Here is a 16,887-nt window from a genome sequence, read left to right as displayed (position 1 = left end):
AGAAATGTGTACGTCTTATTTGTCAATTTGTAAAAATAAAAAAAACACATGGATTTCTCCTTTTAAGACATTGATTTATGTGCATGAGACACAGCATATCTGTTCAAGACTTTAATTGAACCGCAAATTAAATGTTTACTTGTCACATTATACATAGTACTGTTTTTAATTCCATTTCTTATAACATCTTATGATTGATGTTACTCAGTAATCAGTGCTTCAGTTTTCTTACCAACAGTTGGCATGGTTAACCATAAACAAACAAGGAAAACAAAGCATTCAGACATTTCAAAAGTGCAACATTTAGTAACAGCAATAAAATAACTGTATATCACATAAGGCAAATGGTTCATAATATGGCATCATATGAAGTTTCTTTCCAACGAAAGCACAACTATTTGTATTTACAGTAACAGTGATTATTAAAATATTGTTTTTTTTTCTGGAAAGTAAAAATATCCTCAATTGAACCTGTTGATTGATTGTATTCAACATTGTAGAAAAAAATACAAGAGATCAGCATATCACTGACCAATAGTGGTGTCTGATGAGCAGTAAAAGATCTGCCGATTTGCTGGTTGAGGAAAAGTGCCCATAGTTCTGTTTGTCCACCCAATCAAGAACCAAGACACTGCTAGGTAACACAGTCTCATTGGTCATCGTCACTGTCCCTGCTACTGGTTTGGTGACTCTTTTGTACCTCCAGCTCCTCAGCGCTAATCATGGCAGGATTGATGGCCGCATACCTGGTCCCATGGAACTGACGCAAGTGTATCTTCAGAGCAGGATAAAGACAAGAGTTGGAGTGAACAAAAAAAAGCAATGACTCAGAATACAGTAACATTTCCATTGTGATCAATCTGTTAGTCGATTGAAAAATAGAAAGCCTAAAAATGTCTTCACCTGTATGTAAAGGTTGACTTCTGCACTCCTGCACAGGTACGGGAAGTTTCCACCCGTTTTGAGGTGAGCTCTTCTAGCATTTGGATACAACTTGTACATCTCTTCCTTGGCCTCAAGTGAGAGGGCGCTCTGGTCAAACACCTTCAAAACCAAAAGACATGCAAATGTACATAACTGGCTAGCATTTGAATGAATAAAAACAATATTCAAAGTACTGCCTCTTACATCCATAATGGTCACAGCTATGTCCTTAATCTTGTGCGGCTCTACGTAGGAGTTCTGACAGTTGAGTGTGAGCCGAGAGGCTAGGTCGCTCTGGTTCAGGCTCTCCAGCTACAGTACACCCACAGGAAACACAGCAGGGAGAGGAGAAACAGCAGAACAGAGACAGCTTTGTCATTCAATTTACAAGCAAGTACATTTAACCTTCGCCTGGCATGTGAACACACATTCACAACACAGTTCTGGGAACTAAGTAAGATATCACATTCACGTGAAACCTTAAAAAGCCCAGACTATTTGCTTGGTTATACACTGTAGTTACATGTCAGAGACAGCAGCTGTTTTCTTCAAACTACTTGAATCCTTAAAGATCCTGTAAAGCAAATTCCATGATTTGCTCAGTACAATATATACGTGTGAAATTAGGTCCTGAAAGCATGTGCAAAGCACAAAAACTTTGTCGCACTGAAATGTTGAGTTAGACCGTTGAACAGTTTCTCTTCCGTTTTCAGCTCAGGTTTTGTATAGGCGGAGCCAAAACCCGACCGATCTACGTCACAGCGACCTATTTACGTCAGATCACAGACGGTTGCATTCTGTTACTGAGCTGGTACGATGCAAAGACAAAGTAATTAATACATTAAACACTCAGAGATTGCATGTAGGTCTGATCTGATATCTGCAATAGATTTAGCAAGTGTTGCTGTTGTTGCTAAATTCAATAAATTCGAGGGGGCGGAGATTCAGCTTCTACAGGCGACACGCCCTCCCAGTCTCAAGCAGAGAAGGCTGCTGATTATCTCACGATTTCAGAGCCTAATTTAACATACTTGTCGGTGGGGTTTTTTCCATTCGAATTTGGATGGGTAGTTAACAACACATTCTTCTGTGGTGTGATGAACTTAAAACTAATTTTCAATTCCACTTTACAGGATCTTTAAAGCAGATATGACTATTCTGGTTTAGGGAAAACAGGAAGTAGAGAGGGGCAGTATGGGATGACGTGGAGTGGAAAGCTTACTCTGTCCACCATGAAGTCAATAGCATCCGCCATTTTGGGATCAACAGGTCCACTTGAGAAGTTCCCAAGAACAATCTTTTTCAACATGAAGGCAGGCATCAACCAAAAGCTGGATAACAGGGATGAAAAAACATGGTGGTTGTAGCTGTTACTCACAAACTCTCCAGTGAAGGATGGTGGATAAATGGAGAAAACAAAGAGATGCGATGGCCACTCCCTGATGCCAGAGACTCTTACCTGTTAGCTGTCCATGTCTGATTAAAGATGGATGTGTCACTGAAGGAGTTACACAGGACCAGGGAATGCACTCTGGGGGACTTGTGCGTGCACTCAGCAAACTTCTGAGCCAGGAATCCACCCAATGAGGCACCAAACAGGTGGACCTGAAACAGAAGTGAGACCATGGTAGATCACATCACTTTCTAACCACACATAGCAGCATAGATAGTCATAGGGAAGGCTTGAGTGAATGACAAGTTATAAACCTTATCCAACTGCAAATGGTCAAGCAACTTCCGAAAACCATCACAGAATTCCAAAAGATCCCAGTACACAGGATACTGCAGCTAAGATGTAAAAAGAGAGCACAGGACAGAATCACTGCGATGAACTTCCTAAACATTCAATTCAAAAACCAAGGTTCGAGTCATTGTAAAAACAGTCTCACTATTAGTTTTCTAAATGGGAATACAGACACATGCACACAAGATTAAATCAACTCCAAACATCAGAACCACATACATGCATTGTTGTGCACATACAAATACATTTATTTTGACCAACTGCTAAATGATGCATAAGAGTTTGATACCTTAACTATGGGCGTTTACTCAACAGTATAGTCTAAATTTCACGCACATCTGTTGCATCTACACTGTAAAATGAGGAGGGATACATTGGTGGGGGACTGCAGAGACTATTTGTATATTCACAGCATGTCCACTACTTCATACAAGACTACACCATTACTGACAGTCTACGGCTAATTTTTCTCATCTTACCGAGATCACTCTGTAGCCCCAGCCTGTGAGAGCTAGGACTTGCTGGAAGAACACCTCTGCTGTCCCACTGACAGGGGGAAGGAATATTATGGGACACCGAATGCTCTTTGGTCCTGCATCGTACAAGGACCAGACCTTGCTGTCGTCATCATCCACAATTATCTGTAGTGAAACAGGGGACTGATTTAGACTGTTTCTTTGAATGTGGCTTATTGATTCAAATTCAATAAGTAGTGAAGACACAATGACCATGGCAAGGGACGGTATGTGGCAACATCACTGCAAACATTTTGAAAAGAGAACCCAGCTGGTTGAATCATGTCGGATAACATGCCATCTTTGCAGTTACACCATTTTATATCCTTTTGTACAGATGTCATAATAAGAGCCTGAAATAACAATTTAAAAACTCACTCTTTTCAGGGGCACTGTGCTTCGGAACCAGTTGTAGTCCGGGGATACTCGTATCTCCTCCATTTCTGAGAAGACAAGCCGATACTGTACTAGTTAACTCGCTACAAAGAAAAGCATGATGATATCGATACACTTGTACAATAAATAACTATAGCTAGCTAGGTTTCCTATTTAAGCAAAAGAGTATTAACTTTAGTACTTCCTTTGTGGTTAAGCTTTTAAGAGTACACCAAATTGAAATCAACGACGATTGTCAAGAAAACTGCCTGACAGACCATAGATCTCTGTGACAGAGAGCATGCCGCAGCACAAGCAACACTCGTGACGACGTAGCGGTAACAAGCTAGCTCGCACTCTCCAGCTCGTAACAAGAATGTCATGAAGTTAAAAACTATGTTTAAGCACATTTGGTCCAATCCCTCAAGGAAGAGGATCTTAAATGCAAGAAAAGTTACCGATTTCTCTTTGGATAGCATTCAATGTATCCGTTGACTGTTATCCATGGATTAGAGGCATTTTACATCGCTTCTATAGCTAGCCATTTGGTCATATGACATTATTTGCATGTACTTCCGTGTTTCTTTGCGCGCTGGTGCGTTTCAATAGTATAGCCTGCTTTCCTTTTCTGTGCTTCCACTGATTTAATCACTTGCCTACAGCAGCAGTTGCATGCTTAAAAAGGGAATAAACCTTACGAATACATTTAATGGATGGTAATCTCGCTGTATTGGTCAACTGGCTAATTTAATTTAGATGATTGGATCATCAATCCGTGTCCAACTTTAGATCTCTGTTAGTTTTATCATCTTGTCACATGGTTTACATCATACGAGAGCACATGTTTTGTGCAGGTATGTGTAAACTGTAAAAGCATTGAAGATACCAGTTCAAACACATTTATGTGGTTTAAAGTGGCAACATGCGCAAACCTACGCAGCAATAGTGCATCTTGAAACACAGCACAGTATCTGTCATAACACCAGGGTTTTGTCGATGCATGACGTGAGACTTTTAACAGTGAAGCAAAGTGTGCTCCTGCTGCTGTAATTTCATGAATACTGCGTTGCTTTTTTTCTATGATTCTCGCAGTCAAGCATTTTTGTGATAACCTGAGTAAGTTCAACAGTAATATAGGAAGATATCCCCAATTAAGTTGAAATTGTTCTTCTCTTACTGTAGCCTACTAGCATGTAATTCACATTAGCTAGTTAGCTAACTGGCTGTTTACGAGCTACTTGTTTCACAACAGTGAAACAACAAGTGTTATTCAATGAAAGTAGTTAGCTAATTAGTGACACTAATTCCACTCTTGCAGATTTGGACCGGCAGCGGTGACATTGAGCTCGAGCGCAGCACTGAATGCTGTCTGAACATTGTGTTCTATTTACTAGCTACAGCTAGTCTAACGCAAATTCTGAAAATAGAACATTTCTACTATCTTTGCTCAAATAAAAAAGAGCATGTCCTGCACTTGCAGATCAGCGGCGAGGTTGTTCATAACCTCTCAAAAAGGTATGCTCATTGACCAGTCAGGTTATGTGTAGTCCACGTTTGATCAGTTGGGCACGGTCATGTGCATTTTTCTTGCTACTTAAGTAGCTCCAAATACAGTGTATATTTAATTTTATTGTATATTTGCTGGAAGCGTTAGAGCTATTTTAAGAGCTGTTGGCCGTGATGTGTTTATGACCATGTGACATGTCTGCAGGTGTCTCCTACTCTCGAGCTCAGGTATTCTCCATCAGTAGACCAGGAACACCTGGTGTGCGATTGACAAGGAGAGCTCCTGTCAGATCATTTTCTGAAACATCTGTATATTTTTCATCTAAAGACGTAAAAGATGGAGATGGAGGGAAGGTACGTTTGTTTTGTTTCTTGGTATGCACCATCCCATCTCAACCCCAAGTGGTTTGACATTTATTACATGACAGAATTCTCCACAGAAGTTTAGGAGCCTGAACCTGTCTGTCATGCAGATTCATTGCATTTAGTGTTTGAGAATGTTATCCCTATTAATGCTTTGAAATGTCATGGTAGAAATCAGCCAGTGAGACGAAGAGAGGCAGTTCTGGAGGCTCGGGAAAGGGAGGCAGCCAGCTGCGCTGTCCTAAATGTGGAGACGCCTGCACGCACGTAGAAACCTTTGTGTGTAAGTGCTTATTTCCAAGATTATTATTATATACGTGTTTAGCCTAAAACCACCAACCTCATTGTCCAGAAATTACCACAAATGTATATACAAAACATGGTGTTCACTGGTCTCAGGCATATTGTGTAATGCTAAAAATATTCCCCTTACATAACTACTCCCTCCTGGTGGAAGCTATGCTAGCACATGAAGGCCCAAATACATAACAACTTTTGTAGAACTGAAAGTACAACTGAACATACTAGATCTAGGCTTAAAAAGCAAATGTGCTCCCATATCTTCAGCTGGGATTATAAAGCTTTTTCACAGGGTTTTGTGACATTTAGAAGAGTTACTCAGGTTCTGTGAGTTCTGTGACAGAGAGCTAGGCTGTTGCCATCACTTGCACGTCTGGCTGTTGAAGATATGTTCAAGAAATAGGTCACCTAGCTGTGCTCCGCCGACGTAGGGCAGTATAAGGCCAGAGGAAATTGTGGTGCCACGGGACTGAGGCTTGCCAGTGGTCAGGCATACGGCGCAGCTCTGTCCATGTCAAACCCAACTGGCTGGACTTGAAGGCTGAGGCTGTGGCACCTATAGGACATTTAATCATTCACTTAATGTATATTCAACAATCAGGAATTTCTAAGCTAGACGTAGCTATCCATGGTGTTAAATGTAAGCGTCTCCTTAAATCAAATTTTTTTTCACTGTACATTGGTGTACTTCCATCTCAGCCTTTATTTCTGCATAGTTATTCCTTTTCACAGAACCCTTATTTGTACCTTCACACACCTGATTGGTTATAGGGACCAGGCAAATTACTCAATTATTTAATGATTCCAAACACATGGTGGAGCCTCACCGACTTCTGAAGAAATTGCATGAGCAAAATACCAACGTATACAAATTTTGCATAGAGCGTTAGACAGCACCCCTGGGAGTTAGACAGCACCCCTGGGAGTTAGACAGCACCCCTGGGAGTTAGACAGCACCCCTGGGAGTTAGACGGCACCCCTGGGAGTTAGACGGCACCCCTGGGAGTTAGACGGCACCCCTGGGAGTTAGACAGCACCCCGGTGTGGTCGATGGTTTTCAAACTCCCCCCTAGTATATGTATGTCTGGACCACCAGCTGACCCACATTAGATTGAGAAGTAATGTCCTTCTCCTTTCTTTCTTTTCAGCTTCAACCCGCTTTGTGAAATGTGAGAAATGCCATCATTTCTTTGTGGTGTTGTCAGAGACAGATTCTAAGAAGAGCCTGAATAAGGAGCAGGAATCAGCCAATGAAGCTGCTAAACTAGCCTTTCAGCAGAAACCCCCTCCTCCCCCCAAAAAGGTGCAGTAGCACACCTCAACACATTTATGAAGCAAGTGAGACAAGATTCATCTTTTCAGTCCTAATATGTTCTAGTTTAAGGCTGCGGGCAGATGTTGGGTGGTGTCTGGCTCGTTCATGGAATTTGGCGTTGCACCAAAGTCCAACTTTATGAACTGTCTGCTCACATTGTCTCTTAGATCTACGCTTACCTCGATAAGTATGTTGTTGGACAGTCCTATGCAAAGAAAGTGTTGGCGGTGGCTGTTTACAACCACTACAAGCGCATCTACAACAACCTCCCTGCTGCCAGTGCCAAGCCTCAGGTGGAAACAGAGAAACAGGCCTCACTCACACCGCGAGGTTGGTACATTCCCTGAGCTGGACCACCTTTCTGCATCTCTAGTCTGAATTGGTCTCTCATGGTCTCTGACATTATCTATTTCTGACATTGGTTTTAAATGTATGTTCAATAACACAGTAAGTCTATCCACCACAGGGATGGCAGCTACAGTAACAGATACACTAGATATATATTGTAATCCATCCTAATACAGGGAGTGGTAAACATGCTTTGTATGCTTTGTGTCTCAAACTTTTCAGGTTTTTCAAATGGCAAAATATGTGGCTTAGTACAATGTAAATATGTTTATGGTGTTACGCTTCTTTGTGATGGTTTGGCATTTGTACAAGGAGTATAGTATGAAAGGGTAAGATGTCAACTCCAATAGCCCTCTTCGGTGGAGGTTAAAGTTGATTGCTTCAGAACATTTTGGTGTTGCTCATCCAGGACTAGGGCTTCATTCGGGCACACTCTTGCGTTACATTTACATTTAGTCATTTAGCAGACGCTCTTATCCAGAGCGACTTACAGTAAGTACAGGGACATTCCCCCGAGGCAAGTAGGGTGAAGTGCCTTGCCCAAGGACACAACGTCAGTTGGCATGACCGGGAATCGAACTGGCAACCTTCTGATTACTAGCCCGATTCCCTCACCGCTCAGCCACCTGACTCCGTGGCAAGCGTTAGAGCAGCTAATAGTAGTTGTAATGTTAAATGACAACTTTCATCCTGTTTTGTAGAACTAGAGATAAGAAGACGAGAGGATGAATACAGATTGACAAGTAAGTGGTAATTGTAAATCGCAGAACAAGTGATTCCTTACAATTTAAATAGCTAAATAAATAAATAGCTTGTTGTACAAATGCCAACATCCTCTGCTTACCCCACCTCTTCCCTTCCTCTCATCATTCACAAGTGTCTCTATTAAGTTGGGGGAAAGCCACTACTTACTTCCAAAATGTCAGCAAGCTATTTTTAAAGCATACTGTGTATTTGACTTGACACCTCTTGAGTGTTACACAACCCTGAGAAATGATGTGACTAAAATCCTGGGGAAAGGCCATGTTCTTCCAGCCATGTGCTGACTGATAGGCCTGGTGTGACCCAGTAACTTTGCTAAACAGACGCTATCTCCACACAGTAACTGTACACTGAGTCTGGGTGAAAAATGTATTTGTAGATAACTCTTGGCAGCAACACACACATTGTGTCATGTATATCATTTAAAACTAGGTCAAGATAAGTATATTTTTTTATCAGGGTTTGTTGAGTAATGTCACAGAGATGTTGGTTGGTTTCTTAATGATGTAGTAATACAAAAGTAAGAAGGACTGGAGGACATTTAAATAACAGAATCCAATGTTTTTAGGGCAGTTGTTATGCGGGTGTTTAGGTGACATCCCTGTGTAGTTCAGATCCCAAGCTTACTCTATCTCTTGTTTACAGAGCTGCTGCAGATCGCTGGGATAAATCCCCATGGCAACGCTCTGGGTGCCTCTGTCCAGCAGGCCAATCAGCAGCCAGCCCAGGAGAAGAGGGGGGGAGAGGTCCTCGACTCCTTCCACACCAACATCAAACTAGAAAAGAGCAACATTGTCCTGTTGGGCCCTACTGGGTCAGGTGAGTAGATATGTAAACATAAAACATATACAAGAAACAAATATGATTAAGTAGCACCTCAACAGAAATGGCATGACTAATTACATCACTGCTTGTGTTAATGTCTAATTCATTAATGGTAAAAATACATTTCAAAAAATCTTCATGACTCACCATGTAAATGCATATTCTAGTAAGTGAAAATAAATATTTGACACCAATTTGTGTGAACATGATATCTCTTGTTTCAGGCAAAACTCTTCTGGCTCAAACTTTAGCTAAGTGCCTAGATGTGCCCTTTGCCATCTGTGACTGTACAACCCTAACCCAGGCCGGGTACGTAGGAGAGGACATAGAGTCTGTCGTTGCAAAGCTCCTCCAAGATGCTAACTACTCCGTAGAGAAAGCACAGCAAGGTACTGTGTGTGCTTTTGGTCAATGTTTGTCTGTACTGCATGTGTAAGGTGAACTATTAGCCAATGTTCTGGGCTCTCATTTTGCCTTTGTAGGCATCGTTTTTCTGGACGAGGTGGATAAAATTGGCAGTGTGCCCGGAATCCACCAGTTAAGGGATGTGGGAGGGGAAGGAGTGCAGCAGGTTAGTCAGAGATCTGAGATCGGCTTCGGTCACTCTCAGCTGGGCTTGCGTAATATCATCGAGTTATTGCACTGCCAAAATCCCAATTCCATTTTTGACTAAATGTCTTGAAATGTTTAATCAATGTCTAATGGAATTAATGACAGTTATGTAGCTTTTTTGGATGAAAATGTATCTGCATCATCCTAGGGCCTGCTTAAACTCCTGGAGGGAACCATAGTCAATGTGCCTGAGAAGAACTCCAGGAAGCTGCGAGGAGAGACCGTGCAGGTCGACACCACAAACATCCTGTTTGTAGCCTCTGGTGCCTTCAACGGGCTGGACCGGATTATCAGCAGGAGAAAGAATGAAAAAGTAATGTACAAAAAAAACACATGTTGTTATAAATATGCGGATCCCAAGCTCCCAAATGACTGAGCTCTGAGGAGAAGGGGCAAAGACCTCTGAAGAAGACCTACAGATGACATTAGCATCTCTCTCTGTGCAGTACCTTGGCTTTGGCACGCCGTCCAACATGGGGCAAGGCCGGCGGGCGGCGGCTGCAGCCGACCAGGCCAACAGCAGCGGAGAGACGGACGCGTTGCTGGAGATCGAGGAGAAGGACCGCCTGCTGAAGCACGTGGAGGCCAGGGACCTTATCGACTTCGGGATGATCCCAGAATTCGTGGGGCGTCTGCCGGTCGTGGTGCCTCTGCACAGCCTGGACGAGGAGACACTGGTGCGCATCCTGACGGAGCCCCGCAACGCCGTGGTGCCTCAGTACCAGGCCCTGTTCAGCATGGACAAGGTAGGCAGTCCCAGGCCCTGTTCAGGTGGAAGGGGTGCTTGCACGCTTTCTTTAGCTATCTTAACACTGTTTTGACTGAAAACCTTTCAATTCCATTTCAGTGTGAACTGAATGTTACTCCTGGTGCCTTAAAAGCCATTGCCAGGATGGCCCTGGAGAGAAAGACTGGTGCTCGTGGACTACGCTCCATCATGGTGAGAAGGAGGAAAACAACTTGAATGGCCTTTTTATTATGTCCTGAAGTACTTTACTTTTTAATAATATTTTATAAAATATTATGAAGTAAGCTTTATTGGTATGTTGGTATTCAGGAAAAACTGCTGTTGGAACCCATGTTTGAAGTGCCAAATTCTGATATCTTGGCTGTTGAGCTCAATCAAGATGTAGTACAAGGGAAATCTGAACCCAGATATATGAAGTAAGTACTGCAATTCTTGTATGTAGCTGTACTGTATACAAACACACACACACACCAAGAAGCCTGTTATATTAGCATGCAACTTTGTCTTTACAGAGCCCCAACAAAGGACCCATCAGAGGAGGAGTATGACTCTGGGATAGAGGAGGACAACTGGCCCAGGCAGGCAGATGTTGCCAACAACTGATGCTGGGACCTCAACTTGTACCTTGATAAGAAACAGAGCAAATGAATGTGGGTGGAACCAACTATGGATTATAGATATAGTTGATTCTCAAACAGAATAATTGAAATGTAAGAGTGATGTTGATAATGGCATGTACGATTGGATCAGTGAGAAGAGATTCCTTAAATACGTTAAATTTAAGGACCTAAATAACCAAATACTTTCTGAAGAAAGATTTAGTAAGAGTAAGAGCTAAAGAGATCTTTAGCAGGTAGGTGTGACATGACTAGTTTAAATACCTTGTGCCACATATTGTGAGTAGCAACATGGTCTGAATGTGCTTGGAGAACAATACAATATGGTAATATATTGATATCAATTACAAAATATGCATTTTTTACAACATTTTAGTACAGTGGACAACTGGATACACGTTTTGGAAAGTTAAACTAGTCAATAAGTTTAATGTTACATGTATTGTGGTCTCATTTACATAATTTAAGGGAACCATTTTAACTCTTCAGGTTAACACCAGCATTCTTTACACAATAAAATTTTAAACAAATAATTATATATCAATAAAAGGTCAGTTTTTCTGCATAGTGACGGATTTTAAATATTCATCCTGGAATTTGTGACTAAAATTCATGAACTGTATTTTCTGTTGGCATCCATATAAGACTAATTGTATCTGGTCTGGAAAGACCCAAACCAGCTTTTTTAACACTGACGTTGTAAGAACTGTGCATGGCTCTGTTTCAGCGTTTCTTTTTGAAACATTTTGAACTTCCTACAACTGTATTAAAGCCATTATATTTCGATCTTAATGGTAGAACATATGTATTCGAAATTATTTGCGAAAATATGTTAGTTTCTCAACACAGAAGGCTTGCCTATTAGTTTAGTTTCCTCTCATGAAGCTGGATCTTTTATACACTTTATAAAGAAACTGAGTTGGTAGTAAGGTCTTGATTGTGATGTGTTGGTTAAAACAACTTGGATTCCTCTGAGATTGGGGTTTGGTTAACAGTCAGTGACTGACAGCAGCTAGGTTTGAAAACCCAGCGCACGTCTTCCTGGCATTATTGTAAACTTCAAAAGGAGGTACATGTAAGGCTTTAATAAATAAATGAGTGAGCCAGACTACTGACCAAAGCGCATGGGACCTCACTGTATTCCCAAAGCCATGAATTGCGAGTGGCCTTGGAGTGAAAGAAACAAGGAGATTTTTCGCCTCTTGGGTGTCAGGAAAGGACGCGAGTAGAGGAAACGGTTTGTGACTATCGGAACGCACCCCAATTTTGACGGATATACAAATAACTGCATCCGGTGTTACTGGCCTCAATAATGTTTCCGCTTTTGCTGATTCGATTTCAGAATAAGAGCATGACATGTGACGTGCCAGAACACTGGTGCAATGCAAGTGACAGCATTAATATGCTATTGTGGTTAATATTATATGTAGTACTAAGCAACTGAGCATTCTTGTTGGTTGAAATAATTGATCAACTGTCAATTTTGACCAACGATAAGACTAGGTGTAAGCTAATTTCATTACATATTCTCATAGCTAGTAATAGTCTCACCTTCCTGAATCCACCATGTTGAAGTGACAAGAGCATCGTCGTTAAATGAAGGACCCCTCCTACAATCAGTATCAGTGAAGGCTAAAACTACTCTTATGTCCATGTAGATGAGATAAGTACATATTCTGATAGCTATAACTGTATCCTTTGTATTTCCTTATTCTTTTGGGGACCGACATTTTAATGTTGATATTCAAATAAGAAAAAGTACCGTTTATTTCTTTACCTTTATTTTGAAATTGAAGAAATCAACCGGAAATTTGATTCATTGTTAAGATTGTTTCGCCATGCTCTACGAAAGTATATGTAAACATGGCTTCCATTAGGAAACAGCAGTGCAGTTGCTTCTATGCCAGCTAGCTAAATTCAACGTGTTGCAAGACCTGTAACCAGTATCTAGATACTTTGCCGTATTTCTGACTAGTAGGTTAGAAACCTTACGAGAGCATATTACAGAAAAGGAATACATAAAAAAGATTTCACTTATCGTCAGGCGAAATGCAGCAGCCATCGTCCAATACTGCAGGTGACACCTTCGGACCGGGACCTTACATACCACCGCTGCCAATACAGCCAGGTGGTGAGAGCACGTGGGATCCGTTGCAAAGGAACATGCCAATTGCACCGTCTGGGACGTTCTGGCCACCTCCATATATGCCTCCACCACAACAAACTCCTCATAAAGAATGGACACCCGCCGCTCCAGGATATGGTGGTCAACCATACGGATATAGGCCCCCCATGCCAATGCCACCGCCCAGATTTGACGGTTACGGACCTCCAAGTGTATCCCACGGCTTTGGCTTTGATCACACTTTTCCACCACCGGCCCTCCCCAGTCATTCGGGACCGTGCCACTTCACCCCAATGATGAGCGACCTTCAAAGACCTCCACACATTGGAACCTCACAGTCCGACCCTAGCACTCTGGGTGGACCTGGGAGAGCGTGGGCAGGTGATGCAGTACCTGGCCCAGCAGGTACCAATATTCGAATGACATTTGATCAACAGTCCACCTACCCCAGGACAGGCTCACTAGACAGCCAATATGGCTTTCACTCTAACAGTAGAGTAGACCAACCAGACCATTGTTTTTCTGAAGATCGTACACCCCTCCTTAAATCCCCCTGTGGGGCTCCCCGGGGGAAAGAGCTCAATTTTCCAGGCAAGACCATGACTGCACAGCCTCTGGATGAAGAAGCCCAGCAGAGGTTGCAGGATGAGCAATGGCTCCAACGTTTTTTGAGGAACAGAGTAAAGCAAACTATCCAAACTCCAGAACCAAAGAAATCAAATTTAAAAGTATCTGTCCCTCACGTAAGAGAGGCTATCTACGGGGCAGTTGAGCTTGTCTCAAAGCTGTCCATGGCATGTGAAACATTGAAAGGTAATTTGGAGAATGATAGTGTTTGGGCAGACTCCTACACAGAAGCGTTGAATGTGAAAAAGGACCTGCAAGAGAGACTGAAGATGCTAAGTGATCCTGAGTTTGTGGCAGGTCTAAAAAAGAAGCTGTCCTGCATCAGCAAGAGGAGAACCAGACACCATCGAGGGAAACTGGTCAGCCTGGAAGATAAACAGATGAGAGAAGAACAGATGGCTGAGAAAGAGGCAGCGATAGACAAATGGAGGATGAAACGCATACAGGAAGTGGAGGAGAAAAAGAGGGTGAGTTGACTCAGCGATGAAGGGGTTTGTCTTTAGGGGATCGTGCTTTTTGGAGCTTCGTGTTCTAACCAGCAGGTGGTGACAAAAGCTAACGCAAATGGATGCTGGTAAGTGTCTTGACTCAAACATAATCAAAGCAGTGTCTAACTGCTGCTTTTCTGTGCTCGTTTAATGCAACAGGAGCAGGAGCTGAAGTTGGCAGCAGACGCGGTTCTCTCTGAAGTGAGGAAGAAGCAGGCAGATGTAAAGAGAATGCTGGACATCCTCCGTTCTTTGGAGAAACTACGCAAACTCAGGAAAGAGGCAGCGTCTCGGAAGGGTGAGAAGAGAAGAAAAATATTGATTATTGACCGTGTGTTGTAAATGTAAATAGCTGTGTTTGTGTGAGTAACCTGTCTGTGTGTTGTGTGTCAGGGATCTTCCCAGAGCAGGAGGCCGATCAGGTGTTTGACGGACAGGTGGAGCGACTCCGAGGGCTGATAAAGAAGAGGACAGCCGTGTATGCTGCAGAGGAGAACGCTCTGAGAGTCATGCTGGAGGGAGAGCAGGAGGAGGAGCGGAAAAGAGACCTGGAGAAACGACAGAAGAAGGAGCAGGAGAAACTTGTGAAGAAGAAGCGGGAGATGGAGGTCATGCTCTTCGGAGGTGGTGATCCCATACTACGGCTTTTGTTGTTTCTTTTCCTTACAGATGGATTGGGACTTAATGGAGTTAAACAGGACTTATGACTCATGAACTATTTTCTGTCCTCAGATGAGATGCATGTTGAGCACCCCCTACAGCCCTTCAGGGAGTACTACACCCAGGCCGAGCGATCAGTACCAGCTTTGATCCAGATACGGTCTGTTTCCTCCATGCTATACTTTGATTTGACGTGATCACAAAATAAATACAATCTATAACTGGTTCTTTTTATGCTGGTTTCAGGAGAGAGTGGGATATGTGCCTTGTTCCTGTGGACTATCCTGATGGTACTGCAGTGCCCCAGACATGGGTCCTCCCAGAGCCCCCGTCAGACGAGGTGTGGGCCACAGCCCTGGACAGAAACAGCCTCCCTGACTGATGCTATACAGCCACAGGGAGAGCTGACAAAGGGACTGGTCATAACCCAGCCATGTGCTTGTCATTAAGACAAAAGGCAGAATGCAGTTTCTATCTACCCCTTATTTCTAGTGTTGTTATGATGCCAAAACAGGTGCAGTAAGGTGTTTATTTTCACAGTTTCATGTGAGTTGACATGTAGGCTATTATTTCTTTTAATTGTTAATCCCTTTTGTATTGTTCACTTTTTTTTATTTAGGCATAGGGTATTTGTATATGTGTATATAGTGTTTCTGTTTATGTGTAATGCTACAATGCAAATCTGTATCAAGTACAAATAATAAAGTACTTCAATGACTGATTCCGCTTTTACCATACATGGGAGTCTTAACGAAGGAGGGTACTTAATGACATCACAGTCTGGCTGCATGTCACATCACCTCTCTGTTTACCTGCTCAGACAGAATACTGGGAAACACTAAACCCCACCACTCTGGAGAAGTTCGAATCTCTTGTTACTGTGATCAAGCTGAGCATTTAGGAAATACAGCTGTCTTCGTTTTTTAAGCACTTGCCATTGTAAGACAAGCTTGTTGAAAATAAATAGTGTACTGGTTAGCACACACAACCGTCTTGATACATAATGTTGTTCAGACAAAAGTTACATTAAAAAGTGCAAAGGTTAGACCAATGGGGAGGCTGTATGTAATTAGCCTAGACTAGTGGACATGTGCTGTGGCAGCAGGTAACCTGGTCAGAAAGGCATGTCAGTGTGTTATGTCAGGAGATTAGTGGTTCAGCAAGACCAGCCCCGCCTCATTAGCCACATGCACTGATCTGAACAACAAGTGTAGAGGTATCAACAAGCCTTTCACCCATACCACAGCCCTCACCTGAAGAGAGAAGGAGTTGTTCTGAAGAAAAAGACATGTATGTACACATATTTGGAGAGTTTGCCAATATTGTTTTCTACCTTTTGATTAGGACATTCACAAACTGTTACTGATTAGTGTGGTGATTTAATTGTGTGCTTTGATCTACTTTAAGCATACTTGAAAGTGTTATACAATTGCAATATGATTCTTTTAATATTAAGGAAATTCCAAAATTCCCCCAAAAAGACATGGGGACTTTAAAATGGGGATGATGACATCAGGTGTGTTTTGAGCGATGCAGAGGCAGAGGGTAATGTAGACTTTAGGGTGTGTTATGAATCTTTGTTGGTCAGATGACAACCTTCCAGCAGTCTTTTATTTTGGATATGGGAGTTATGTTTTCATTGGTCAGACAACTTGTCAATATTGGGATCGTTTTTAAATTCGCTCTTTGTAGGCCTACCTTATTTTCATGTATATGGTTTTTATATGGGTATTTTCTATTAAGAGCCACAGTTTACCATGCCTATGCCATCTTCTATGTAACCTCTAGAACTTTCCTTTGTTCTTCTTTGTAAAGGTTAAAGCTTAGTTAGCATCTGCCCTGCATGCTTCGTCACAGTAATTAATCCGTAACCATCTGTCTAGTCAGCTGTGTTACTCTGCCAGCCAGGTGGGACTGGGGTCCAATGAGCTTTCCTACTGTTGTGTATTTACCAGTTGTCCTTCACATTGTGTCTACCTGAGGACTTACAGGGCTTACATTTGGGCACTCATACTGAACTCAGAAGTGTGTAT

General features: G+C 42.3%; 3 protein-coding genes across 4 annotated transcripts; 2 read left to right on the top strand and 1 right to left on the bottom strand.

Moving 5' to 3' along the window:
- Positions 1-98: 98 nt before the first annotated feature.
- On the bottom strand, positions 99-4,113 carry spg21 (SPG21 abhydrolase domain containing, maspardin). The gene is made up of 9 exons (XM_067248637.1): positions 4,017-4,113; positions 3,562-3,626; positions 3,148-3,309; positions 2,632-2,712; positions 2,384-2,529; positions 2,147-2,255; positions 1,129-1,236; positions 904-1,044; positions 99-775 (listed from the first exon to the last, which is right to left on the bottom strand). The coding sequence occupies exons 2-9, from the start codon at positions 3,622-3,624 to the stop codon at positions 650-652; spliced, it is 936 nt and encodes a 311-aa protein (XP_067104738.1). The 5' UTR covers positions 3,625-3,626; positions 4,017-4,113; the 3' UTR covers positions 99-649.
- A 420-nt stretch (positions 4,114-4,533) lies between these two features.
- Positions 4,534-11,754, top strand: clpxa (caseinolytic mitochondrial matrix peptidase chaperone subunit Xa). 2 transcript variants are annotated; one of them, XM_067248634.1, is made up of 15 exons: positions 4,534-4,674; positions 4,877-5,073; positions 5,270-5,418; positions 5,599-5,710; positions 6,876-7,030; positions 7,210-7,372; positions 8,092-8,133; positions 8,798-8,971; positions 9,202-9,366; positions 9,460-9,548; positions 9,738-9,902; positions 10,036-10,335; positions 10,437-10,529; positions 10,647-10,753; positions 10,850-11,754. In XM_067248634.1, the coding sequence occupies exons 2-15, from the start codon at positions 5,022-5,024 to the stop codon at positions 10,938-10,940; spliced, it is 1,857 nt and encodes a 618-aa protein (XP_067104735.1). In that variant the 5' UTR covers positions 4,534-4,674; positions 4,877-5,021; the 3' UTR covers positions 10,941-11,754. The 2 variants fall into 2 exon arrangements, with proteins under 2 accessions (XP_067104735.1, XP_067104736.1); XM_067248635.1 differs by lacking the exon at positions 8,092-8,133.
- Positions 11,755-12,851: 1,097 nt separating this feature from the next.
- Positions 12,852-15,574, top strand: pdcd7 (programmed cell death 7). The gene is made up of 5 exons (XM_067249221.1): positions 12,852-14,173; positions 14,354-14,492; positions 14,588-14,818; positions 14,927-15,014; positions 15,101-15,574. The coding sequence occupies exons 1-5, from the start codon at positions 13,004-13,006 to the stop codon at positions 15,234-15,236; spliced, it is 1,764 nt and encodes a 587-aa protein (XP_067105322.1). The 5' UTR covers positions 12,852-13,003; the 3' UTR covers positions 15,237-15,574.
- Positions 15,575-16,887: the final 1,313 nt, after the last annotated feature.

The sequence above is a fragment of the Osmerus mordax genome, chromosome 13 (assembly GCF_038355195.1).
Source record: "Osmerus mordax isolate fOsmMor3 chromosome 13, fOsmMor3.pri, whole genome shotgun sequence".
In the NCBI taxonomy this organism is placed as follows: domain Eukaryota; kingdom Metazoa; phylum Chordata; class Actinopteri; order Osmeriformes; family Osmeridae; genus Osmerus; species Osmerus mordax.
This window is presented reverse-complemented; position numbering and strand designations above follow the sequence as displayed.